Genomic DNA, 27,981 nt, shown 5'->3' on the forward strand with positions numbered 1-27,981 from the left:
TCCTTGGTAGGAAAATTAGAAAGTGTTTATTGATTACATCATACATCACTAGACTTGACCTGGTCAAAACAATTTGACATACTTCATCTGGTAAATCCCTTCCTCACAATTACAAGATGTTGCATATTACAATAAACAATTGTTAAATGGAATGGAGGTCACTCATATGGAATTGTTGTCATTTTTATTATAAATATAGAATTGATTTATTATGATTAAGTTTTGTTTGAACAAAAAGGCCCATGATTATGTAGTTATTACACTATGATAATGATGGAAGACTCTTATAGGAAATTGCTACACCATCATGTTTTTGGAGTATGACAAAACGTTGTTTTGGGTAGGGTTGAAATACATTCCCTGGTTTTCCGGATGATTCCTGAAATTAAGAGGGAATAAGCAGGAAATGGAATCCGCCTTCCTGGATTTCTAGAAAACCTGGAAATTTCTGGAAAGTTACTAGAATTTTGCAACCCTAGTCTCGGGGAATTGCGCTTCTCAATATGTCTACCGAATCACATTGCATACACGCCATTAACAAAATAGACCTATGGGGTAACATTCCAGAAGAGAATACATTTGAACATTGATATAGGCCTAAACCTGAATGGCTGGAGCAGTGAGAGTTCCAACAGACTCAGACACCGTCTTATGGGCTGAAGGGAATGTGGAGGATTCTCTCTGAGCACTTCAGCTCACTGTCATAAACCTCTGGTTCAATCATGCTGAATTTATGAGGCCCACCACAATGCTAGCTGGTACAGTAGATAGAAATGTGGCGGTGCTGGGGCTGTGGGGGGACAAGCTCTTAACCTAACAGAGTTATGGAGCCCTGTGCTCATGACGGAGTATTGAGAGGCAGGCCTTGGTGCATCAATCAGTTTGTCAGAGTTTCCATCACATTTACCTTGCATGTCCGAACCTTACTGTCAAAGAGAATTTGGGTGCGTGCTTATGGACTAATTTACACCCAGTTTGCCATTATATAAAACCATATAGAAATGCATAGCTTGCCCAGTGTGACAATTATTTATCTTCCATGTACTTTAATAAACATTGGCCCCCTCCAGGTCTCCCTTGTGAAAGAGATCTTTCGACCTCAATTGGTCAACCTGGTTTTTCAAGTTTACACTGCTCCCCGTACAGAAATTTAAAAAGCAGATTATGTCCTTTACCCCTCTGATGTTCTCCTAAAACTCAAGGAGAATTTGTTTGGTTGGCATCATATGCTCCTGCCCTTAGTTGATATAGATGTGTTTTGACATTATTTGGCCTGGTAGGTTGCCCTACAAGCAAACCCTTCGAGGCTTAGTTCCAAAATAGAGGAACCGCTTTGTTTCAAAAGTTGGGGAAGTTTCCAAAATGATAACATGAAGAGCAGAGAAGGGAAACATTAAAACATTTAGAAAACATTTGACATATTTTACAGCTTGATTCTGCTGTATATGAGTAAGATTGTACAATTCCTTTACACAATAGTAACATGTCTGTGTTTCCTGACACCAGTTCCACCCAGGATGTTGTATGCACTGGCATGGCCATTTGCTGCCTGGTTACCGTTGACAAGATCAGGAATCTGGTAAACAAAAGCAAAACATAGTTTACAGTGTATACACTTCCCTAAATGTGTCCCAAATGATACATGTGGTTTACAGTTTATGTTTAAAAAAGAGCACAGTAACACTTTACAGCTCTCTCGCACTCTCTCTTTTAGGGTTGTTGGTTCAATTCCCACGCGGGACCAGTACGAAAAAGTACATATGCACTCACTATTGTAAATCGCTCTGGATAAGAGTGTCTGCTAAATGACTAAAATGTAAAATGACTAATAATCTTCAGCTGAAAATGCAATCACCTTGAAATTCTTAGGTTATGACGTATTACAGTTGACTTTAATATTACATTTGTTAAGTTTTATGAGGTACTTCTTACCAGACTCATTACTGTAATGAAAACTAATCAATTACACTGTAAATAAATCATACAGAATAAATTGGCATCTGAACAAATTAATAAATCCACATCTAAATCTAGAGGCCACCGCATGTGTCAATGTATTATTACGTACCTCAAAATGTTTTGTATAGTTAGTCTGGATGTAACCACTGTCGTTGAATTCACTGTGGGTGACACCTGCTGTAAGAAAGATACATCTCAGTATTTTACCATTGGAGTGTTTCCAGGGATAGAAGAATGTGTACACATGTGACAGCATGGCTGTGAACATGTGACAGCAAGAGGCTTATATAAACATACCATGACAAAATTAAAGAATTTTGTTAACATTAAAAATGTGTTCTGTTAATCGAAAAGTCATTATAATCTGTGTGTAGGCATAAGTGCCTATGCGGGCGCATGTGTGTGCATTTGTGGGTGTGTGTAAAGACAGAAATGATAGCTCCTACTTGTTTGGCCGTCTATCACGTATGCAGGGTTTTCCTTGCCCTGTCTCTGTCCCACTGCACCACCACTCATCTGGATCTGGGACCCCGTTCTCCTGGGAAACATCAAACACTTCACTGCAACAATCACACTATAAACCTCACATAATGATCAAGGTAACTGATCTGGTAATTGGGAACAAAATGGTAGCAGAACTCTCTTACCCCATTTCCTTCTGGTAGCTGGATTCTGAAATGAACCCCCGAGAGAAAAGAATAATAAATCAGGTATAGACGTGTTGCTTTAGTTGAATTTAGATGAATCTAGTAGGTCAAACTTTATTTGGATAGTCCATCTGTAGATGCTATCTACAGACTATCAGTAACATTTCAACTAACTATCTACTAACCCTAACACTAGCTCTAACCCTAACCTTACCCTAACCCTTATTCTAAACCTAACCCTAACCTTAGCAAGCACTTGCTTATCAACAGATAGTTTGTTGATAGTATGACCATCAGTAGAGCATCTACAGATGGAAGATCCGGACTATCTAAATAAAGTGTGACCGAATTAATTCTCCAACATTTGTCGCCTACTGGTAGGTGTTATAGACCTATAGTCAGAGTTTTGATATTAGACCTCATGTGTACCCTTTCAGACAGTGAGTAATCTACATCCACAAATGATCATACATTAACCTTTATACTCATTAGAAAGTTTACTGCAAGTCAATCTCTTTGTTGGCATCTCCTCTGTTGCTTGTTGAGCTATCTTGTATGCATCGGACAGATGAGAGGCAAGCAGCGGGAGCCAAACAGTCCTAAAGTCACTATATTTTCTGACTGGTGTGTCCTGTATTTAGATGAAGGCCTCTGCATATATCTCACACTGTCATTGTCCTAATAGAGGACCTCAGTGAGACCTGTCCTGACTCAGTCTACTTGTTTTCTACTTTCTTCAGTGAAACAGAGCAAGAGGCTCGATTTGGGCATGACTCCTGCTCCTTGGACTACATGGGGGTTTGACAAGCTAAAGAAAGGCTTCTTACTTGCTTCTTTTCTGCGTTTGCAGCAGAAGACGATTCCAAGGATGAGCAGCACCAGCAGAGCGAATCCACCGATGGAACAAACGACAGCGATGAGCACAGTCCAGTCATGGGGCTCTGGTGAAACAGTGGTCTCGAGATAAGTAAGAGTTAGTGAGTTAGTATGTATGGTTAGTAAATATCACAATGTAGACTGACATCTTAGCCTTAAACTCAGTTGGCTATTGAGACAGTAGGTTCTATTGTAAGTCCAACCTGCCACTAGTTGTTACAGTACTAAAGTAATCAAATGTGTGACGGAACTACAGAAAATTATAAATGGCAATGTATGGGAGTTTTTCATATACATATAATATGGAGCCTCTGTGCTCTTGGAAGAAATACACAACTTTTATCATGTAAGTATCTACCTGCATAAACAAAGAATTCATTCACTTATTTATTAATGTAATAAGTAATTATGGAAAAATAATCACGGTCCCACAGAACAGTACAAAGGCATATGTTAAGGGAGGTAGCTCTTATCCTTTCTCAGAGGATTTTCTCATATTTTTTGCTCTACAAATTGTAAGGCCAGCCAGGATCATCAGCTTTTAATTGTGATTTTTGGCAGCACCTCAACTTGGCCAGGAACCCATAAAATCCCTTTCCTGACTTCGCAAGGGTTCCCATTTCTGACAGTGTAAGCAGACCTCACTAAATCCTATCCATGTTGAAGGTACTGTCCAGGCTACTGGAAGTGACCAGACAGCTCCGGCACTATGGGCTGGCCGTAGGGGGAATGGCCCGCCCTACCTTACCTCCTTCCCAAATAAAACATTTCAACATTGATCATTTATTTGATCGAGAAGCAAACAGAAAAACTGATCAATCTCAGATAGGTTACCTTCGCACATACCTCACCGGAGAAAGAATCCGAGCGAGCAAAACAGCGCCCCTCTGTCTCAGTATGTGTAGCCAACGTATCTGATGCTGCCTGGCCAAAAAGAGTATTGCATATCATACTATTTTTGGCCAGACAGCATCAGATACATGGGCTACATACAGTAAGACAGAAAAACACTGTTTCGCACGCTCGGATGCCTTCTCTGGTGAGATAGTATTAGCCACTTGCGAATTTAAGGAAAGTTGGCGGGTGCACAGTGTACTGTTTGGATGCTGGAATTATTTTGGACAAACATGCGAAGGTAACCTACTTTTGAAGTGATTTGTTTGACAATCAGATTTAAAACATCAGACTGGTTGTGTTCATGCACATTAAAATGTAAGATCATCAAGGACAACAACCACCTGAGCCACTGCCTGTTCACCCTGCTACCATCCAGAAGGCGAGGTCAGTACAGGTGCATCAAAGCTGGGACCGAGAGACTGAAAAACAGCTTATATCTCAAGGCCATCAGACTGTTAAACAGCCATCACTAACACAGAGAGGCTGCTGCCTACATACAGACTCGAATCCTTGGCCACTTTAATAAATTGATTACTATTCACTTTAAATAATGCCACATTAATAATGTTTACATTACTCATCTCATATGTATATACAGTTGAAGTCAGAAGTTTTCATACATTTAGGTTGGAGTCATTAAAACTCGTTTTTCAACCACTCCACAAATTTCTTGTTAACAAACTATAGTTTTGGCAAGTTGGTTAGGACATCTACTTTGTGTATGACACAAGTAATTTTTCCAACAATTGTTTACAGACAGATTATTTCACTTATAATTCACTGTATCACAATTCCAGTGGGTCAGAAGTTTACATACACTAACTTGACTGTGCCTTTAAACAGCTTGGGAAATTCCAGAAAATTATGTCATGGCTTTAGAAGCTTCTGATAGGCTAATTGGCATCATTTGAGTCAATTGGAGATGTACCTGTGGATGTATTTCAAGGCTTAAAACTCAGTGCCTCTTTGCTTGATATCATGGGAAAATCAAAAGAAATCAGCCAAGACCTCAGAAAACAAAATGTAGACCACCACGCATCTGTTTCATCCTTGGGAGCAATTTCCAAATGCCAGAAGGTACCACGTTCATCTGTACAAACAATAGTACACAAGCATAAACACCATGGGACCATGGGACCGCGCAGCTGTCACACCGCTCAAGAAGGAGATGCGTTCTGTCTCCTAGAGATGAACGTACTTTGGTGCGAAAAGTGCAAATCAATCCCAGAACAACAGCAAAGGACCTTGTGAAGATGCTGGAGGAAACAGGTACAAAAGTATCTATATCCACAGTAAAACGAGTTCTATAACGACATAACCTGTAAGGCCGCTTAATAAAGAAGAAGCCACTGCTCCAAAACCGCCATAAAAAAGCCAGACCGTTTGCAACTGCACATGGGGACAAAGATCGTACTTTTTTGAGAAATGTCCTTTCTTCTGATGAAACAAAACTATTTTTTTATGGCCAAATAGTTCTAACTATAGAACTATTTGGCCATAACGACCATTGTTATTTTTGGAGGAAAAAGGGGGATGCTTGCAAGCCGAAGAACACCATCCCAACCGTAAAGCACGGGGGTGGCAGCATCATGTTGTGGGGGTGCTTTGCTGCAGGAAGGACTGGTGCACTTAGATGATGGAACCATGAGGAAGTAAAATTATGTGGATATATTGAAGCAACATCTCAAGACATCAGTCAGGAAGTTAAAGCTTGGTCGCAAATGGGTCTTCCAAATGGACAATGACCCCAAACATACTTCCAAAATTGTGGCAAAATGGCTTAAGGACAACAAAGTCAAGGTATTGGAGTGGCAATCACAAAGCCCTGACCTCAATCCTATAGACAATTTGTTGGCATAACTGAAAAAGCTTGTGCGAGCAAGGAGGCCTACAAACCTGACTCCGTTACACCAGCTCTGTCAGGAGGAATGGGACAAAATTAACCCAACTTATTGTGGGAAGCTTGTGGAAGGCTACCCGAAACGTTTGACCCAAGTTAAACTATTTAAAGGCAATGCTCCCAAATACTAATTGAGTGTTCTTCTGACCCACTGGGAATGTGATGAAATAAATAAAAGCTGAAATAAATCATGCTCTCTGCTATTATTCTGACGTTTCACATTCTTAAAATAAGGTAGTGATCCTAACAGACCTAAGACAGGGAATTTTTACTAGGTTTAAATGTCAGGAATTGTGAAAAACTGAGTTTAAATGTATTTGGCTAAGGTGTATGTAAACTTCCGACTTCAACTGTACTGTATTTTATACCACGTATTGCATCTTGCCTATGCTGCTCGGTCATCGCTCATCCATATATTTATATGTACATATTTTTATTCCATCCCTTTAGATTTGTATGTATTAGGTAGTTGTTGTAGAATTGTTCGATTATTTGTTGGATATTACTGCACTGTCGGAACTAGAAGCACAAGCATTTCCCTACACTTGCATTAACATCTGCTAACCATGTGTATGTGACCAATCAAATTTGATTTGATACATTTCTACAGTTATATTACATGTATTTACTATAAAAACGCATTTAAAATGTGTGCATGCCCTTGTCCCGTAAACAAAACGTGCCCCCCTATGGAAATCAAATGCCTGTCTAACTGAAGAGTCAGAAGAGTTCTTACCAACCACCAGGTAGAAGGAGCTGGACAGTGGGGTGGTCAGGGCAGATACGCTGGCCAGGCACTTCACTTGGACACTGTTGACCCCACGGACAGTCAGGAGGCTGATGGAGTTATACAGACCGTCCAGGGCCTCACTGCTACTGTTGTAGCTGTTCTGGTCCACCACGACCCCATCCACCACCCAGCTCACTGTGGGCTTAGGAAACCAACCAGAGGCCTCACACCGGAAGATGGCCTGGTGGCCCTGGGCCACTGTCATGTTACCTCCCACAATCCTTACTGTGCCGCTCTCTGTGGAGACAAACAGGAGAGAACAGTCAGCAACCGTGAGGGATGACATCTTACATGAAACACAATGAATATACTGTAGTGTTAATGTTGGACCACCTACAGAGTGGATAATTCTACAAATGTAGGATCTTTTAATTTGAGCCAGTCTGCTACAGCAGGAAAATAATCCTGCATCTATGTGCTAGTATGGTAAATGCTTCCTGAATGTCCTGACTTAACACTGGTCCCAGCTGAGGGTTGGCCACAATGTAAACAATCAATGTAATATCGACATCCATTCAGTTGGATATTACTACTGTCTGCCTAGGAGTATTGATACATGGAGGGGAATATGTTTGTAATCAGGTAGGTCCAAATCAGGGGAATGAGAAGTCCATCCATGCACCATACTGTATATCAGGTGTGAAGGTACAACCCAGATGCAGACCACGTCAAATAAACAATAGTTTAATATTCCAACAGGGCAGACAATGGACAGGTCAAGGCAGGCAGGGCTCAGACAACCAGAGGTGGGGCAACGGTACCGGGCAGCAGACAGGCTCAGGGAGACAAAGGGCTGTGAGACATGGGTTTGACTCTGGAGACATGAAAGGTGGGATGAATACGAAGGGTACGGGGCAACAGAAGATGAACAGCAGAGGGGCTAATGATCTTGGAGATGGGTAACGGGTCGATAAACCGGGGGTAGAGATGGCGAGATTCCACCCGGAAGGGCAGATCCCGGGTGGATAGCCATACCTTCTTGAGGAGTGTTCTCTTCCAGGTACGACGACAGCGGTATACAAACATCTGGCCAGAAGGTATGCCGACCTCCTCTTCCTGCGCAGAGCAGGGAAGGGTGTTGCGGGCGTACTCCACCCACACCAGCTGCTGGCTCCAGGTGGTGGGGTTGGCGGAGACCTGGCAGCGCAGGGTGGTCTCGAGGTCATGGTTGGCTCGCTCCGACTGGCCGTTAGACTGGGGGTGGAACCCAGAGGACAGGCTGGTCGACGACCCAATGAGGGTGCAGAACACCTTCCAGAACCGGGACGAATGAAGTGGGCGGCCTTGGAAAAGCGATCCACCACGGTCAGGATGGCGGTGTTGCCATCAGACGGGGGGAGACCCGTGATGGAGTCCAGGGAGATTTGAGACCTGGGGCGATAAGAAATGGGCAGAGGTTGGAGGAGGCCAGCCGGAGCTTGTCGAGGGGTCTTGTTCCGTGCACAGACCGTGCAGGTGGCGACAAAGGCGGCAACGTCCAGAACCATGGTAGGCCACCAAAAGCGCTGTCGCATGTAGGCCAGGGTCTGCCGGGAGCCCGGGTGGCAGGCGAGCCTGGAGGAATGGGCCCACTCCAGGACCGCTCGGGCTCCGGGTGGTAGCTGAGGGGTTATAGCGGTGAGACAGGGCATCCGGCTTGACGTTCTTGGACCCCGGCCGGTAGGAGAGGGAAAAGTTGAACCGGGTAAACAGCAGGGCCCATCTCGCCTGCCTGGAGTTGAGGCTCTTGGTGGTGCGGAGATACTCCAGGTTTTTGTAGTCGGTCCACACAATGAACGGGTGTTCCGCCCCTTCGAGCCAGTGCCTCCATTCCTCCAATGCCATCTTCACCGCGAGAAGCTCCCGATTCCCCACGTCGTAATTCCTCTCCGAGGAGGTGAGGCGGTGGGAGAAGAAGGCGCAGGGATGTAGCTTAAAACTTCTTTCTTTGTGATAGGTGGGACGGTAGCGTCCCACCTGGCCAACATCCGGTGAAATGGCAGCGTGCCAAATTCAAATAAATTACTATAAATATTAAACTTTCATGAAATCACAAGGGCAATACATCAAAATAAAGCTTAACTTGTTAATCCAGCCAACGTGTCAGATTTCAAAAAGGCTTTACGGCGAAAGCAAACCATGCGATTATCTGAGGACAGCGTCCAGCACACAAATGCATAACAAATCATTTTCAACCAGGGAGTTGCGACACGAAAGTCAGAAATAGCGATATAATATATGCCTTACCTTTGAAGATCGTCTTCTGTTGGCACTCCAAAAGGTCTCAGTTACATTACAAATGGTCCTTTTGTTCGATAGATTTCTTCTTTATATCCATAAAAACTCAGTTTAGCTGGCGCGCTTCAGTCAATAATCCACTCGGTTTCCATCGGTCAAAATGCATACAAAATGAATCCCAAACGTTTCCAATAAATTTATTCTAACAAGTCAATCAACGTTTATAATCAATCCTTAGGTACCCTAATACACAAATAAACAATACAATTTAAGACGGAGAATCGTTATTGTCTTTACCGGAGATAAACAAAAAGAATGCGCTATCTCGGCCATGCGCATGGAAACACTAGAGCCAAAATGGGAGCCCTTAGAAAAACTACTTCTTCTCCCTCATTTTTCCAAAAACCAGCCTGAAACTCTTTCTAAAGACTGTTGACGTCTAGTGGAAGCCCTAGGAACTGCACTCGGGAACGATTTTGCCCTATTATAAAAGTGCCAACCATTGAAATCAGTGGTAGGATGAAAAAAAACAATTGGGGATGGTTTGTCCTCGGGGTTTCACCTACCATTTCATGTTCTGTTATACTCAAAGACATTATTTTAACAGTTTTTGAAACTTTAGATTGTTTTCTATCCACATCTACTATTATTTGCATATCCTAGCTTCTGGGCCTGAGTAGCAGGCAGTTTACTTTGGGCACGCTTTTCATCCGGACGTCAAAATACCGCCCCCTATCCCAAAGAAGTTAAGGTCCAGGGCAGAATGTTGGGACAGAACAGACTCCACTTTGACATCCGAAGCATCGTCCTCCACCACAAACTGACGGGAATGGTCCGGATTAACCAGGATGGGAGCCGTGGTGAAGCGGTGTTTAAAGTCCCGGAACGCCCGGTCAGCGGCCTTGGACCACATGAACAAAACCTTGGTAGAGTTGAGGGCAGACAGGGGGGAGACCAGGGTGAGGTAACCCCGGATAAAGCGGCGATAAAAGTTGGCGAACCCCAGGAAGCGTTGCAGCTGCACCCTGGATGCAGGCTGAGGTCAATCCACCACCGCTTTCACCTTCTCGGGATCCATCTTGATGCTCCCAGCAGAGATGATGTAGCTCAGAAAGGGCACGGTGGAGCGATGGAACTCACACTTTTCCGCCTTAACGAACAACTGGTCCTCCAGAAGGCGCTGGAGAACCTGCTGGACATGAAGCACGTGTTCTTGTGGGCAGCGGAAGAAGACGAGGATGTCATCAATTTAGACAAAGACAAAACTGTTCAGCATATCGCGGAGAACGTCATTCACTGGAGCCTGGAACACGGCAGGGGCGTAGGTGAGGCCAAAGAGCATGACCAGATATTCATAGTGGCCGCTGGCCGTGTTGAAGGCGGTTTTCCACTCGTCCCCCTCTCGTATCCGCAACAGATGGTAGGCATTACTTAGATCCAGCTTGGAGAACATAGTGGCCCCCTGGGGCAGCTCGAAGGCCGCGGAAATGAGTGGAGTGGATGACTGTTCTTTACAGTGATGTCATTGAGTCCCCGGTAGTCAATGCACGGGCACAGGGTCTTGTCCATCTTCTCCATGAAGAAGAACCCTGTGCCAGTGGGAGAGGAAGAAGGACAGATAAATCCAGTAGCTAGGGAGTCCCCAATGTAGTCCTCCATAGCCTTGGTTTCCGGTCTCGACGGCGAGTACAGACTCCCCCGGCGAAGCGTGGTGCTAGGGAAAAGGTCAATCCCGCAGTCATAGGGGCGGTGCGGCGGAAGGGAAGTTGCCCGGGACTTGCTGAACACCTCCCGGAGATCCTGGTACTCAGCGGGAATGGTGGAGAGATCCGGAACCACCTTCAAGGACCCAGGAAGACATCCCGGGGCAGGTTATGCCGACTTCAGACAATGGACGTGGCAGAACGAATTCAAGCCCATGATGGCACCCGTAGACCAGTTGATGAGTGGATTATGTCACTGGAGCCAGGAGAATCCCAAAACCACGAGGATCTGGGGGGACTTGATGAGCAGGAACTGAACGGTCTTGCTGTGATTCCCTGACACACATAGGTGTGGTTGATAGGAGTGGTATTATGGCTGACCCGACCTATAGAGCGCCCGCTCAATGCTCTAACATCCATGGGAATGGAGAGGGGCTGAGTGGGGATATTCAGCTCGGAAGCCAGTGTGGCGTCCAAAAAGCTCTCATCGGCCCCAGAGTCAAGGAGGACCCAAATAGATTTGGACTGGTTTCCCCACAGCAGAATGATATAAAAAGGGTTGTGAGTAAGGAAAGGAGAAAAGTCCCCCAATGGCCCACCAGAGTACTCGCTCCTACTGGTGAGCCTGCGCTTTTACCGTGCACGAGGACACAAAATGACCCGCAATACAAACAGCTCCTTGTGCTGATACGATGTTGCCATTCCGCTGGCGACAGCCCTGCCCTGCCCTGCCTAGATGCATGGGCTCGGGAAACAGTGCCTTGGCCCTCCTCGGTGACTCTTGAGGAATGTATGGAAATCTCGTGTGCTCTCGGCCACGGGACCGTCAAGGACTTCTGGGAGGACTCGGAGGCAAGTTGGAGTCCCTGGACGTGCGAGTGAAATCGAATTTCCTCTCGATCTGTCATTCCCGCAATCGCCCATCGATGTGGATGGTCAAAGCGATGAGGGAGTCAAAAATCTGTGGGTAACTCCCGAGCTGCAAGCTCCTCCTTAACCTCCTCCGAGTTGCTGTGCAGGAACATGTCGAACAGTGGTTCTGGGTTCCACTCACTCTCAGCTGCCAACGTACGGAATTCCACCGCATAGTCGGCCACAGTGCAGGCATCCTGCCAGAGTTGGATTAGCTTCCGGGCAGCTTCTCTCCAGGAGAAAGGGGCATCAAGGACCTCCCTCACCTCTCCCACGAACCCCTCCAGGCTCTCGCATATGGCCGGCTGCTGTTCCCATACAGCGGTAGCCCAGGTGAGAGCCCTTCCAGACATCAGCGTGATGAGGTAAGCTATTTTGGAGCAATCCAAGGGGAAGGAGGAGGGCTGAAGCTCGAAACTGAGGGCACACTGAGCTAGAAATGCCTGAGAGGTGCTCGGCTCTCCATTAAAGCATTGCGCAGGAGGTAAACGGGGCTCCCGAGAAGGTGGAGTGGCCGGTGGGGCGGCGCTGCTAACTGCCAAATTGCTGAGGCGCGGTGGGGTTACCAGCAGCATGTCCAACGCCCGGTCATGGCGCTCAGCCAACGTTTGGACTCCCTCCCTCCTTGGGAGGAGATGGCGTTGCGCAGCTGGTCCGGGTCTGCTGGGTCAGTCATGGCCAGTTTGTACAATCAGGTGTGAAGGTAAGACCCAGATGCAAACCACGTCGAATAAACAATAGTTTAATATTCCAACAGGGGCAGGCAATAGACAGGTCAAGGCAGGCAGGGGTCAGTAAACCAGAGGTGGTAAACCAGATGTATAAATACACAGGGGATAATGGGGAAGATTGGCGACACCTGGACGGGGGTGAGACAAACTCAAAGACATGTGAAACAGATCAGGGTGTGACACCATAGGAAGAAGACCAAATCAATATCCAATAAAAGTAATCCAATAGAGCCAGCAGAAGCCGCAATAAGATAAAGCCTAAAACCAGGTTTAGACCCTCTGTATATTAAAGCACCTGGGTGGAGGGCTGGTGGAGGATATAGCTGGTACATGTTTGATTCAGTTTATAATTGAATGGATGAGGGATCATAATATGCTGTGTGGGTTCTGGGTTTATCATGGTTAACAAGCTTCCCTGGGGGAATGGAATAACGAACACTAAGATGAACAGTAAATTGTAACCGTGAATGTGTAAATGGCATACCATCACCCAAGCAACTAGAGCAAGGAGTATAAAACAGAGTCAACCAGGGACGACCACACTCGCATGATGAGTGCCCTTGCCTGAGATTTGAAGACTTGCATTAGCTCCCTAAGCAAATGCATAGGCTTTAGCTCAGCAGGCTAGCAGGATAGTAGTCATATGGCACACAGGAGATCAGGGTTCAAATTCAGGTCAATCACAAATTTTGCTGAAGTGCTAATAAAAACAGATGTCAGCTCTATAAAACAAAAAATGTCAAAAGAGTGTTCAATAAAGATCAACTGAATTGAGAATATTCATTCCCGTTGCGATTTATAATCAAATACCGAAAAAAAATTGACATCTTGTCTCCAGGCTGGAATCTTTGTCTCAGAACATCTGATGTCAAACTTTATTCCTCTCTTTTTTGTGTGAACTCTACCATGTGGAAATAGGCAAAGTCAAATTTTGCATATCAATGAGCCTCCCCTTATGCATGGTGCAACTCTTCAAGATAGTCCATAACTGCTGAGCCCTACAAGGCATTTGCATATCCACAGTGTGTTTCCCTTATGCTTGGTTGGTTCTTCTATCATTTTGGGGATAGAAAAGTCACCATAAGGATAGTAAAAAAAAGGAAAATTCTCCCTCGTGAGGGACATTTCCAGCATGCCCATGAGGACAAAGGCTATTTTGGTTTAGGGTAAGGGTTGCAATTAGGATTCGGGTCAGAATTTGGGTAAGGGTAAGGGGTTAGTGGTTAGGTTTAGATTTAGGGTTAAGGTTAGGAGTTAGGTCTAGGTTAGGGTTACGGGTTACGGGTTAGGGTAAGGGTTAGGGAACATATTAATTGTAGTTCCCCACGAGGATAGAAGAACATAACGTGTGCGTGCGTGCGTGCGTGCGTGCGTAGACTGGCCTGAGGCTGCAGGAGAAACACGCTGCTCTGAACTGTGCTGACCACTCTGTCTCCCATTCCATGTACCAAAATGCTGCCGTTGGTGAGGACATTCTCACCTTTACTGTTAAGGCGAGGCTGAAAGTTCTACCAACAAAATATAATCTGGCACTCTGGTACCCTGCAAACCATGACCAATTCAGTATTCTACATGAGTCACATATAATGGAGTCTATTGTCCATGTTGTTAATGTACACAAGCATAAACATTATTGTGTAAGGGGAAGCTGGTTTGATGTTGATGCCTTTGCCAGGAAGCTGCTTAAGTACCAGCCCATTGGGGAGATGCTTGGACAGCCTTCGGGTGTAGGTGCAAGATGCTGGTGCTGATATTTGTCAGTCTCGGCCACGTACACAGGATTGCAGTGCATGGCCTCCAGATTGCTGGCCTGACAAAAACAAAGGCAAAGCAGTTGGCTAGGTACTGCTCTGTTTTCGCTGTCGTGGGTGTCATGTAAAAAATCTTCCCAGCGTGAAATAGTTCCCAATCGTTCTGATTGTGAAGTCATGTTGTAACATTCCCAGTCAATAATTGCACGCGCGTCTGTGTGGATGGCTGAGCTCCTGCAGATGTTTCTCTCACACCCCCTCGCCCTTGATTTAGCTAGCTAGCTAACTAAGTAACAAATATATGCAGTGTCAATTGAAAAAGTAGCGCCCAAGTCTTTGCAAACGCAAAAAAATCTCTCCTCACGTCAACCCTCAGCACTTTGACGCGAAAGTCCGGGTATTTATATGCAGACCTCACGCCTCAACAAGCTTCTGATTGGTCCCTGGCCACCATTGATTGGCAGACATGTGAAGCAAATGTTTATGCTGGGAGAGATATTACACACAACCAGAACACTATCAGAATGATCAGAACTATTGGGAACTATTTCATGCTGGGAAGATTTTTAAATGACAGTGGGCAGAAGGAGGTGCTTTCTGTACCCTTGAGTGCCATTCATACAGGGACCTTTGAAATGTTTGGATCCTTTTTTAATGTAAACTTGATAGGTGAATTCAAATAAAGTATATAAAGTGCGTGTGCGTGTGTGCATGCGCACTTGTGTGTGTGACTTGAGGAGATCGCGCTTCAAAGAAATGCTTTCCATCAAAGTAAGCAGTAGAGTACAATTAACCATAATGCAAATCCTACGGCTCCCATCCACTAGTGTGTTTTACCTTACCCTTGTCTAGGAGCCAAAGCATACTTGCTGATTGGAAACAACAGATGCAAGGGTGGTGTACAAAGTATTGTGGTGTACAAAGTTTCTCCGGGATCCGTACACCAGCACTGTATTTTCCCTGCACAATTGCTATTGTGTAGATCAGACCAGTAAGATTTGTGGCTACAGCAATAAGTCTTACGTTACATGGACTTGGTTCATTGGTTATTTATTACACTAATCACCTTTGGCAACTGTGGCAAATTAGCTAGACAGAGAAAACTTGCCTTACCCACTGGGCACAGACGTCAGCTCAACGTCTAGTTTTGATTTATATTTGGTTGTGCTGACTGTCACGCCCTGACCTTAGAGAGCCTTTTTTATGTCTCTATTTGGTTTGGTCAGGGTGTGATTTGGGTGGGCATTCTATGTTATTTATTTCTATGATTTGTGTTTCTATGTTTTGGCCGGGTATAGTTCTCAATAAGGGACAGCTGTCTATCGTTGTCTCTGATTGGGAATCATACTTAGGCAGCATGTTTTGCCACCTTAGGTTGTGGGATGTTGTTTTTTGTTAGCTCTGTGTAGCCTTCAAGACATGACGTTCGTTGTTCTTTTGTTGTTTTGTTTGGTGTTCGGTTTTAATAAAGAAGCATGAACACGTACAACGCTGCACCTTGGTCTCATCCTTCCGACGAGCGTTACACTGACAATTAACGTGAACTCAATGTGAAATCCAACAAAAATGTCACCCTGCCCCAGTTACTCTGCAGTTTATTAATTCATTTAATTTAATCTCCTCAACAATGGTACTCTATCATTTCAGTAAAGGTGATTATTTAAATGAACTCCATATTCTAACCTTGGATTATATAGAAGCTCATCAAAAGTCTTTTAAAGAGTTATTTCTGTCTGAATCAGACTGTTCCATCTGCCTAATACATGGATCCTTGTTCCTGTGTTGGTGATTAGCCAGGACCTGCTGAGAGAACAGATTATTATCCCTTTCTATGCTCAGAGTTTACAGTGTGCTACCACTTCTCTACTCTCTGATCTTACAGTGTATACTACTGCTCTCCAGAGCATAGGTCGGTCATTACACTACTGTCATCTATAGTGATACTGTATGTGCACAGCCTATACAGTGCAGGATGAGATGGGAAACAGACATTATTTAACTACTCTGCACATTTTGATTCCAGTAAAGAGGCCAGTCTTCACTTCTAAGGATTAAATATTGAGGAATTGTTCCCAACCTTGGACAAAGAGCTGAGCGGTCTGGGTCGGCTTTTCCTGGACGCCACAGCTGACGTCACCAGAGTCGTTCCTCCAGACGTCCCGGATGATGAACTCCCAGCAGTATATGTCGGCACTGGAGTCGTTTTTAACGGCGAAACGACGGTTGTGCTCAGACACACCGGTGCCACTGTTGATGGTGAGGACCAAAACAGTTTTAAGCATCCATGACATGGAGTACCATTCCTCAGACAGGCTGATGTTAAACCGAGCCTCTGAGCCCCGCAGCACAGTCACATTCAGGGGCTCCAGCTGAGGGACTCCTGAGACTCCTGAAGAGGAGAGGAGAGGAGAGCAGAGAATCATGGTGTGGTTAGGGTTGGGGGTGAGAGGAGATAATGATTATCTATTTGTCATTTGTTATATTTGAGATCATTAAATGTGCTGACGACACAACAGTGGTAGGCCTGATCACTGACAACAACGAGACGGCCTATAGGGAGGAAGTCAGAGAACTGTCAGTGTGGTGCCAGGACAACAACCTCTCCCTCAATGTGAGCAAGACAAAGGAGCTGATCGTGGACTACAGGAAAAGGCCGGCCGAACAGGCCCCCATTAACATCAACAGGGCTGTAGTGGAGCGGGTCGAGAGTTTCAAGTTCCTTGGTGTCCACATCACCACCTAACTATCATGGTCCAAACATACCAAGACGGTCGTGAAGAGGGCACGACAAAACCTTTTCACCCCCAGGAGATTGAAAAGATTTGGCATTGGTCCCCAGATCCTCAAAAGGTTCTACAGCTGCACCATCGAGAGCATCCTGACAGGTTGCATCACCGCCTGGTATGGCAACTGCTCGGCATCGGACCGTAAGGCACTACAGAGGGTAGTGAGAACGGCCCAATACATCACTGGGGCCAAGCTTCCTGCCATCCGGGACCTATATAATAGGCGGTGTCAGAGGAAAGCTCATAAAATTGTCAGAGACTCCAGTCACCCAAGTTATAGACTGTTTTCTCTGCTACCAGAGTGCCAAGTCTAGCACCAAAAGGATCCTCAACAGCTTCTACCCATAAGCCATAAGACTGCTGAACAATTCATAAAATCGCCACCTGACAATTTACATTGACCTCCCCCTCCCTTTTGTACACTCGCTGTTTGTTTGTTACCTATGCATTCTCCCCCATAAACAACGATTGTTGACAAGTTTCCCCTTGTTGTTCAGTTTAGTCACCTTGGCTGGTCTCCTTGGAGATGGACGTTCCCCTGAACTTATACATCTGTAATGATTCCGAGCCACTGCACCGCTCAAAAGGAGAGCTCAGAGCCACTTCCACTACTGCTACTACTGGGGTCAGACTGCTGCCGCTACGACTTCTGCCGCTGCTACTTCCTGGTCCAAGAGGGTGGAGTGGAGTGGAGTGGAGTGGAGTGGAGTGGAGTGGAGTGGAGCCGAACCGATGGTGCTCCAATGCCCAGATGACTGATGCAACGCATGCTATTTCCCAGAAATGGGATGATTGACTTTCCTAACACTTGTGAGTGATTTGAGGTGCTCTGTGAGAGTGATCTCCTTACCTATGGAGCGATTTCAGTGCCAACAGAAATTGTATTTGAATTCCATAATTTAGAATTTGTATTAGAATATTGAATTTAATATTTTGAATTTGTAATACAGAAATGTAATCATTGAATTCATAAATTGAAATTGCATTTCATGATTTGAAGCTAAGTTGGATGAATATTGCATTCAGTTTTCAAATTCAATTTAAATTTAATTGTATATTCAAATTAAATATTTACATATTCAGTTTCAATATGGTAGATATTGCATTCATTGTCTGTGTATCAAGTTTAAAAACTATAATTTCAAGTTGATCAAAGTTTCATATATTCAACTTCTCAGATGTATTCAGATTCAGTTTTCAAATTCAGTTCTCTAAATGCAAATTCAAAAGCAGAGACAACAGGAAAGGCCAGGAAAGGTAGAGGAGAACAAATAGAATCAAACTCTCTCTGTGGAAAAACAGAAACCTCTGTTTCTAAAGCCAACACCCAAACAGACTCAAAAGAACACAGGGCAATCCAGAACAAACTGTTGGGACTGTTCTTGCGTATGTATCTATGTTGGTGTTTGTAAATGTGCTCACCCAGATGTCCTTGAACGAAATATAAATAAACTACATTTTAAAAACCTTGTCGGTGTGGTGGCCTGGGGCCTTAGTATCTGCATTCTTGTTTTTGCTGCAAGTGCCACACCTTTAGAACAGTAAACCTCGAGAACCCTCTTGACTCATTATTCTGTCGATAGAACAGGTTCCTAAAACAGTCTCAGCTGTTTGGAATGTTGGGCCTGTTTACACTCTGAGGTGCTCATTCATTACATAATAATAGATGTATTTTACATAGCTCTTTTCATAAAGACTACGTCACTTTAAAAAATGCATCTAAGGAGCCCCATGGAGCTCCAATGAGACATGGATAGGCTTTCAGCAAAGTGACTTTCACTTTTACTTGAGTCTTTTTCTATTAAGGTATCTTTACTTTTACTCAAGTATGACTATTGGGTACTTTTTCCACAACTGCTTGTAATGACAGGGTTGTGGGTTCGATTCCCACGGGGGATCAGTGTGAATGAAAACGTATGCACTCACTACTGTAAGTTGCTCTCGATAAGAGCATCTGCTAAATGACAAAAAATGTATGAGGATACTTGTGGCTTCTTTGAAGAATCTAAAATATAAAATATATTTTGATTTATTGCACACTTTTTTGGTTACTACATGATTCCATATGTGTTATTTCATAGTTTTGAAGTCTTCACTATTATTCTACAATGTACAAAATAGTAAAATAAAGAAACACCATTAAATGAGTGGGTGCGTCCAAACTATATAAACTCAGCAAAAAAAGAAACGTCCTCTCACTGTCAACTGCGTTTATTTTCAGCACACTTAACATGTGTAAATATTTGTATGAACATAACAAGATTCAAGAACTGAGACATAAACTGAACAAAAGACAATTAAAATAATGCATAGCTGAACACACTCTATCAGGTGTAAGAACACTAACAATCCAATAGCAGCTCACTTTGAGGAAGCTAACCATCCCATCTCCTCCCTCAAATATAGAGGCATTGAGCATGTTGCTCTACCAAGGAGAGGGGGTAACATGGAGATCCTACTACTACAGAGGGAGGCCTACTGGATATCCCATTTTAAACACATTGACCCCTAGTGGTCTGAATATTGACTTTGATCTCAGGCCCTTCTTATGACCAATTATATTTTCTGTGAACAGGTCTTGTAAATGAATGTATTCTTTCTCCACCTTATCAGAGTACGCCCAATATATTCCCTCTGTTGATCATGTTTATTATGCATTTTGGTTGAACCAAAAGATTACATGTAATAAAATGTTTTATGAAATTGGAAATATTTATAGGTGAAATGAAATGAAACAATATTGTATGTTGATGCTAATGTTATGCTAATGATAATGATAATAATGGCATAATATATTCAATATGCTGTGGGCTGTAGTCTTTTAATAGTTTAGCTCAATTAATTTTTATCAACCTAACAATTACAACACACCCCTCACTATTGTCATTGGTTGCACTAATTCCACTGTTTGTCTACAGTCGTGGCCAAAAGTTTTGAGAATGACACAAATATTAATTTTCACAAAGTTTGCTGCTTCAGTGCCTTTATATATTTTGACAGATGTTACTATGGAATACTGAAGTATAATTACAAACATTTCATAAGTGTCAAAGGCTTTCATTGACAATTACATGAAGTTGATGCAAAGAGTCAATATTTGCAGTGTTGACCCTTCTTTTTCAAGACCTCTGCAATCCGCCCTGGCATGCTGTCAATTAACTTCTGGGCCACATCCTGACTGATGGCAGCCCATTCTTGCATAATCAATGCTTGGAGTTTGTCAGAGTTTGTGGGTTTTTGTTTGTCCACCCACCTCTTGAGGATTGACCACAAGATCTCAATGGGATTAAGATCTGGGGAGTTTCCTGGCCATGGACCCAAAATATCGATGTTTTGTTCCCCGAGCCACTTAGTTATCACTTTTGCCTTATGGCAAGGTGCTCCATCATGCTGGAAAAGGCATTGTTCGTCACCAAACTGTTCCTGGATGGTTGGGAGAAGTTGCTCTCAGAGGATGTGTTGGTAAAATTCTTTATTCATGGCTGTGTTCTTAGGCAAAATCGTGAGTGAGCCCACTCCCTTGGCTGAGAAGCAACCCCACACATGAATGGTCTCAGGATGCTTTACTGTTGGCATGACACAGGACTAATGGTAGCACTCAACTTGTCTTCTCCGGACAAGCTTTTTTCCGGATGCCCCAAACAATCGGAAAGGGGATTCATCAGAGAAAATGACTTTACCCCAGTCCGCAGCAGTCCAATCCCTGTACCTTTTGCAGAATATCAGTCTGTCCCTGATGTTTTTCCTGGAGAGAAGTGGCTTCTTTGCTGCCCTTCTTGACACCAGGCCATCCTCCAAAAGTCTTCGCCTCACTGTGCGTGCAGATGCACTCACACCTCCCTGTTGCCATTCCTGAGCAAGCTCTGTACTGGTGGTGCCCCGACCCCGCAGCTGAATCAACTTTAGGAGACGGTCCTGGCGCTTGCTGGACTTTCTTGGGCGCCCTGAAGCCTTCTTCACAACAATTGAACCGCTCTCCTTGAAGTTCTTGATGATTTGGTTGATTTAGGTGCAATCTCACTGGCAGCAATATCCTTGTCTGTGAAGTCCTTTTTGTGCAAAGCAATGATGACGTCACGTGTTTCCTTGCAGGTAACCATGGTTGACAGAGGAAGCACCACCCTCCTTTTGAAGCTTCCAGTCTGTTATTCGAACTCAATCAGCATGACAGAGTGATCTCCAGCCTTGTCCTTGTCAACACTCACAATTGTGTTAACGAGAGAATCACTGACATGATGTTAGCTGGTCCTTTTGTGGCAGGGCTGAAATGCAGTGGAAATGTTTTTGGGGGATTCAGTTCATTTGCATGGCAAAGAGGGACTTTGCAGTTGATTGCAATTCATCTGATAACTCTTCATAACATTTTGGAGTATATGCAAATTGCCATCATACAAACTGAGGCAGCAGACTCTGTGAAAATTAATATTTGTGTCATTCTCAAAACTTTTGGCCACGACTGTACATAACCTGGTTCAAGCATTTATGACATTACCCTGAAGAAGGCACAGTGATGCCGAAACGTTGGTGTTTTTTTTAAATACTGGGAGGTTATACATATGGAGTGTGCGACTCTCTTTGTTATTATAGTAAAGTACTTAAGTAGAAATACTTTAAAGTACTACTTAGGTGTTTTTTTGAGGTATCTGTACTTCACTTTACTATTTATATTTTTGACTACTTTTACTTCACTACATTACTTAAGAAATAATGTACTTTTTACTCCATACATTTTCCCTGACACCCAAAAGTATTCATCACATTTTGAATGGTTAGCAGCACAGGAAAATGGTCCAATTTACGCACTTATCAACAGAAAATCATTGATCATCCATACTGCCTCTGATCTGACGGACTCATTACACATGGTTCGTTTGTAAATTATGTCTAAATGTTGGAGTGTGCCCCTGGCTATCCGTAAAAAAATATATATACAAACTGGTGCCGTCTGATTTGCATAAAATAAGTAATTTTGATACTTAAATATATTTTATTAATTACATTTACTTTTGTTACTTAAGTATATTTAAAACCAAATCATTTTAGACTTTTACTCAAGTAGTTTTTACTGGGTGACTCACTTTTACTATATATATATTTTTTTTTTTCTTAAGGTACAGTGCCTTCGGAAAGTATTCAGACCCCTTTACTTTTTCCACATTTTGTTACGTTACAGACTTTTTCTAAAATTGATTAAATTGTTTTTTTCCCTCATCAATCTACATACAATACCCCATAATGACAAAAAAAGCGTAATATCACATTCACATACTGTAAGTATTCAGACCCTTTACTCAGTACTTTGTTGAAGCACCTTTGGCAGCGATTACAGCCTCGAGGCTTCTTGAGTATGACGCTACAAGCTTGTCACACATGTATTTAGGGAGTTTCTCCCATTCTTCTCTGTAGATACTCTTCAAACTCTGTCAGGTTGGAAGGGGAGCGTCGCTGCAAAGCTATTTTCAGGTCACTCCAGACATGTTCGATTAGGTTCAAGTCAGGGCTCTGGCTGGGCACTCAAGGACATTCAGAGACTTGTCCTGAAGCCACTCCTGCATTATCTTGGCTGTGTGCTTAGGGTTGTGAACTTTCGCCTCAGTCTGAGGTCCAGAGCGCTCTGGAGCAGGTTTTCATCAAGGATCTCTCTCTGTACTTTGATCTGTTCATCTTTCCCTCGATCCTGACTAGTCTCCCAGTCCCTGCCGCTGAAAAATATCCTTACAGCATGCTGCCTCCACCATGCTTCACCGTAGGAATGGTGCCAGGTTTCCTCCAGAAGTGACACTTGGCATTCAGGTCAAATAGTTCAATCTTGGTTTCATCAGACCAGAGAATCTTGTTTCTCGTGGTCGGAGACCTATAGGTGCATTTTGGCAAACTCCAAGCAGGCTGTCATGTGCCTTTTACTGAGGAGTGGCTTCCGTCTGGCCACTCTACCACAAAGGCCTGATTTGTGGAGTGCTGCAGAGATGGCTGTCCTTCTGGAATGTTCTCACATCTAAACAAAATAAACTCTGGAGCTCTGTCAGAGTGACCATCAGGTTCTTGGTCACCTCCCTGACCAAGGCCCTTCTCCCCCGATTGCTCAGTTTGGCCGGGCGGCCAGGTCTAGGAAGTCTTGGTGGTTCAAAACTTCTTCCATTTAAGAATGATGGAGACCACTGTGTTCTTGGGGACCATATTTTCTGCAGAAATGTTTTGGTACCCTTCCCCAGATCTGTGCCTCGACACAATCCTGTCTCGGCGCTCTACAGACAATTCCTTCGACCTCATAGCTTGGTTTTTGTTCTGACATCACTGTCAACTGGGAACCTTATATAGACAGGTGTGTGCCTTTCCAAATCATTGCCAATCAATTGAATTTACCACAGGTGGACTCCAATCAAGTTGTAGAAACATCTCAAAGATGATCAATGGAAACAGGATGCAATGAGTCTCATAGCAAAGGGTCTGAATGCTTATGTGAATAAGGTATTTATTTTCTTATATACAGTGGGGAGAACAAGTATTTGATACACTGCCGATTTTGCAGGTTTTCCTACTTACAAAGCATGTAGAGGTCTGTAATTTTTATCATAGGTACACTTCAACTATGAGAGACGGAATCTAAAACAAAAATCCAGAAAATCACATTGTATGATTTTTAAGTAATTAATTTGCATTTTATTGCAAGACATAAGTATTTGATCACCTTCCAACCAGTAAGAATTCCGGCTCTCACAGACCTGTTAGTTTTTCTTTAAGAAGCCCTCCTGTTCTCCACTCATTACCTGTATTAACTGCACCTGTTTGAACTCGTTACCTGTATAAAAGACACCTGTCCACACACTCAATCAAACAGACTCCAACCTCTCCACAATGGCCAAGACCAGAGAGCTGTGTAAGGACATCAGGGATAAAATTGTAGACCTGCACAAGGCTGGGATGGGCTACAGGACAATAGGCAAGCAGCTTGGTGAGAAGGCAACAACTGTTGGCGCAATTATTAGAAAATGGAAGAAGTTCAAGATGACGGTCAATCATCCTCGGTCTGGGGCTCCATGCAAGATCTCACCTCGTGGGGCATCAATGATCATGAGGAAGGTGAGGGATCAGCCCAGAACTACATGGCAGGACCTGGTCAATGACCTGAAGAGAGCTGGGACCACAGTCTCAAAGAAAACCATTAGTAACACACTATGCCGTCATGGATTAAAATACTGCAGCGCACGCAAGGTCCCGCTGCTCAAGCCAGGGCATGTCCAGGCCCGTCTGAAGTTTGCCAATGACCATCTGGATGATCCAGAGGAAGAATGGGAGAAGGTCATGTGGTCTGATGAGACGAAAATTTAGCTTTTTGGTCTAAACTCCACTCGACGTGTTTGGAGGAAGAAGAAGGATGAGTACAACCCCAAGAACACGATCCCAACCGTGAAGCATGGAGGTGGAAACATCATTCTTTGGGGATGCTTTTCTGCAAAGGGGACAGGACGACTGCACCGTATTGAGGGGAGGATGGATGGGGCCATGTATTGCGAGATCTTGGCCAACAACCTCCTTCCCTCAGTAAGAGCATTGAAGATGGGTCGTGGCTGGGTCTTCCAGCATGACAACGACCCGAAACACACAGCCAGGGAAACTAAGGAGTGGCTCCGTAAGAAGCATCTCAAGGTTCTGGAGTGGCCTAGCCAGTCTCCAGACCTGAACCCAATAGAAAATCTTTGGAGGGCGCTGAAAGTCCGTATTGCCCAGCGACAGCCCCGAAACCTGAAGGATCTGGAGAAGGTCTGTATGGAGGAGTGGGACAAAATCCCTGCTGCAGTGTGTGCAAACCTGGTCAAGAACTCCAGGAAACGTATGATCTCTGTAATTGCAAACAAAGGTTTCTGTACCAAATATTAAGTTCTGCTTTTCTGATGTATCAAATACTTATGTCATGCAATAAAATGCAAATTAATTACTTAAAAATCATACAATGTGATTTTCTGGATTTTTGTTTTAGATTCCGTGTCTCACAGTTGAAGTGTACCTATGATAAATATTACAGACCTCTACATGCTTTGTAAGTAGGAAAACCTGCAAAATCGGCAGTGTATCAAATACTTGTTCTCCCCACTGTATATATATATATATATTTGCAAACATCTCTAAAAACCTGTTTTTGCTTTGCCATTGTGGGGTATTGTGTGTAGATTGATAGAATAACGCTGTAACGTAACAAAATGTGGAAAATGTGAAGGGGTCTGAATACTTTCCGAATGCACTGTGTCTTAGCTATAAGCTAGCTATAAGTGGTATATTTTCAAAACTCTATGTACAAAACTATGCCGATAACACTTGTAATGACCCCCTATCTTATGTTCAGAACCTTTGTGCATTCATTGGGGTTTCATATCTTTCACCCCTGAGTCATAGGCTCACCATTTAGTAATTTCAACAACCACTTAATCCAATAGCAAAAAACACAAGATACTCATTTCAAAACTGTTATTTTTGAAGTGCTGAATAGAAATAATAATTGATGGTCAATATAATTTTCCATACAGTATTTGACTATTACTTGACATGCACAATTATTATTATATATTTTTTTTAATATAACTTGTATCCAACGGCAGGTTGTGAGCATGTTGATAAGTATTTCAGTCTTAGTTTCATAATCCTTATACAGTAGGCTACACACGTAGGACAAATCATCAGAAATAGGGGCATTGTAAAGCAGTTGGCTACTGTAAAAATGTAGCATGGTATTGTATTCCATTTCTGCCCCATGCAACATTTTCAACTGATACAGTATCGCCTGTCTCCATGCTTGACAAAATTCATCAGCTTACAGTGAGTGTATCAATGAAATTCAGATAATGAGTGGAATATATTTTCATATATAACCAAAGTATTTCAGCAGTGAATTGTACACTACACTCCAAATGGTAGCACACAAGAGTGAAGCACACTGGCTGATGGAGAATGATGTACAGTATTTACAACCACATCCATATATGATTTGGTTTTACCTTCTAACATAAATTGATGTAAAATTAATACATTTATGAGGTACAAATATATAAACGTACTCAGGCAATCAAACATGTGCTTCGAGTTTTGAAACATGAGCCATTTTGATGATCTGTTTAGATTTCTGTGCTTAGAGTTGTGAAAATGTACCACATACTTATGGAAATTGCACCAAAGTGATTGGAGAAAAAAAACTGCACTATCCTAATGATGAGACCTGACTCATAAAGTTTCCTTTTAGAAGGAAGCAATATTATAGCCTGGTGTAGTCAACGTAAAGCCGTAAGCATTAGGCATGTTAAATCCAAGACCTGTATTTCTCTGCATGGCTGTGATAATCACGAGAAGGCCTCCATGTGAAATTAACAGCTTTAATCACTCCCAAACGAGACCAGTCTAACTAGGGCAAGATGAAGCCAGGGATAAATAATATGCTGAGCTGGGTTCTAATGCTCGTTCAGTGAAATAGAGTTTTGATATTTATTCACTAATATCTATTCTCATGAACAGGGAAATGTTTGGGTAATCCCAATTGCGACGTCAACTATGGATTTTGTCCCCATCCTATCATATTCAGTAGATTTGTTTCAATTGTGAGTATATGGGATAGCGCAATGTAGTGTGTCAAATGTGTATATGTGTGCATAAAATATTCAGATCTGCTCACCTGTTGCATAGAGTAAAAGCAACGTGAAGAAAACACTGGCCATGTTGCCCAGGTAACAGTCATGCTAATATTCCCTGCCTGTAATATAAAAACAAAAAAGACAATGGCATGGGAACAACCCAGCGGGCAGCAAAATACTGGACACATTCAGACAGACCTGAGCTCTGAACGCTACATTTTTCACCAAGGAATGTTGTGTGAGGAACTCCCCTGTTCACAAAAACACACACATTCTCTGATTGATCGCTGATCAAAGACTCACTACAGCCCAACCACAGAAACACTATATCTTAATAACTTATCTTCTCGAACAAACATTAATCAAACAAAATATATTATTGAAACAAAATATATTTCAATAAGTGCAGTCTCACAGATCCGTCCATTCAGAGTACCAACAGAATCATACTTCCTCCCTAAGTCTTTCCCTCAACAACAACAAACAAGATCATTCTTAAATTGCATTTTTCTTTAGGAAATATTCCTATTGAGATCCAATGTACATCGACATACATCATTCTAATAACTTACTTGTTGAAGACTCTCAGAGCGATGACTAAAATGGATCCAAGGTTAATTTCCTGTTGAATCAGACCTAGTAAATAGAGGGACTCCACCTTCAGGTGAAACCAAATGTAGCTTCACTCCCCCATATACATCTATCTCTACAGAGAGCAAGGTCCACCCATGTAACAGTCCCCTTATCAGTCACACTTGCATGAGTGAGTGCTTAAGAGTTTGTTTGAGTGTGTGTCACAGTTTCACCTTCTAGCATAGTTATTATTGGCATAGTTAAGCTTGCTGGTAGAGCAGAAGGTTACAAGAGAATCAACTGAGGTAGGTCGTCTACCCAACAGATTACTTTGGGGGGCTTTGACCCCCACATGACACATCTGGGATGTCGTCTGGGGTGATTAATACCACAGAGTGGTGGTGTTGTGACACAAACACACAACAGCCTTTAAGCAGACACACCCATGTGTTGCATTAGCTGCCATGTTTTAGTGTAAGTACAGCAGTTTCAATCTGAGGTTTTTCAACAAGGGGCCACATACTTCTGACCCACATACAGTGACTTTGCAAAGTATTCAGACCCCTTGACTTTTTGCACATTTTGTTACATTACATCCTTATTCTAAAATTGATTGAATAAT

The 27,981-nt window shown here is 43.3% G+C and overlaps 1 protein-coding gene across 4 annotated transcripts; it reads right to left on the reverse strand.

Annotated features, from left to right (window-relative positions):
* Window positions 1–27,558, reverse strand: igsf5a (immunoglobulin superfamily, member 5a). 4 transcript variants are annotated; one of them, XM_071331211.1, is made up of 9 exons: window positions 27,359–27,558; window positions 26,828–26,905; window positions 16,461–16,772; window positions 7,016–7,306; window positions 3,434–3,547; window positions 2,607–2,631; window positions 2,406–2,494; window positions 2,069–2,133; window positions 1–1,576 (listed from the first exon to the last, which is right to left on the reverse strand). In XM_071331211.1, the coding sequence occupies exons 2-9, from the start codon at window positions 26,868–26,870 to the stop codon at window positions 1,469–1,471; spliced, it is 1,047 nt and encodes a 348-aa protein (XP_071187312.1). In that variant the 5' UTR covers window positions 26,871–26,905; window positions 27,359–27,558; the 3' UTR covers window positions 1–1,468. The 4 variants fall into 4 exon arrangements, with proteins under 4 accessions (XP_071187312.1, XP_071187301.1, XP_071187293.1 ...); XM_071331200.1 differs by having other exon boundaries at window positions 2,069–2,136; XM_071331192.1 differs by having other exon boundaries at window positions 2,406–2,497; window positions 27,359–27,555.
* Between the last annotated feature and the right edge of the window lie 423 nt (window positions 27,559–27,981).

Source organism: Salvelinus alpinus, chromosome 1 (assembly GCF_045679555.1).
Source record: "Salvelinus alpinus chromosome 1, SLU_Salpinus.1, whole genome shotgun sequence".
NCBI lineage: Eukaryota > Metazoa > Chordata > Actinopteri > Salmoniformes > Salmonidae > Salvelinus > Salvelinus alpinus.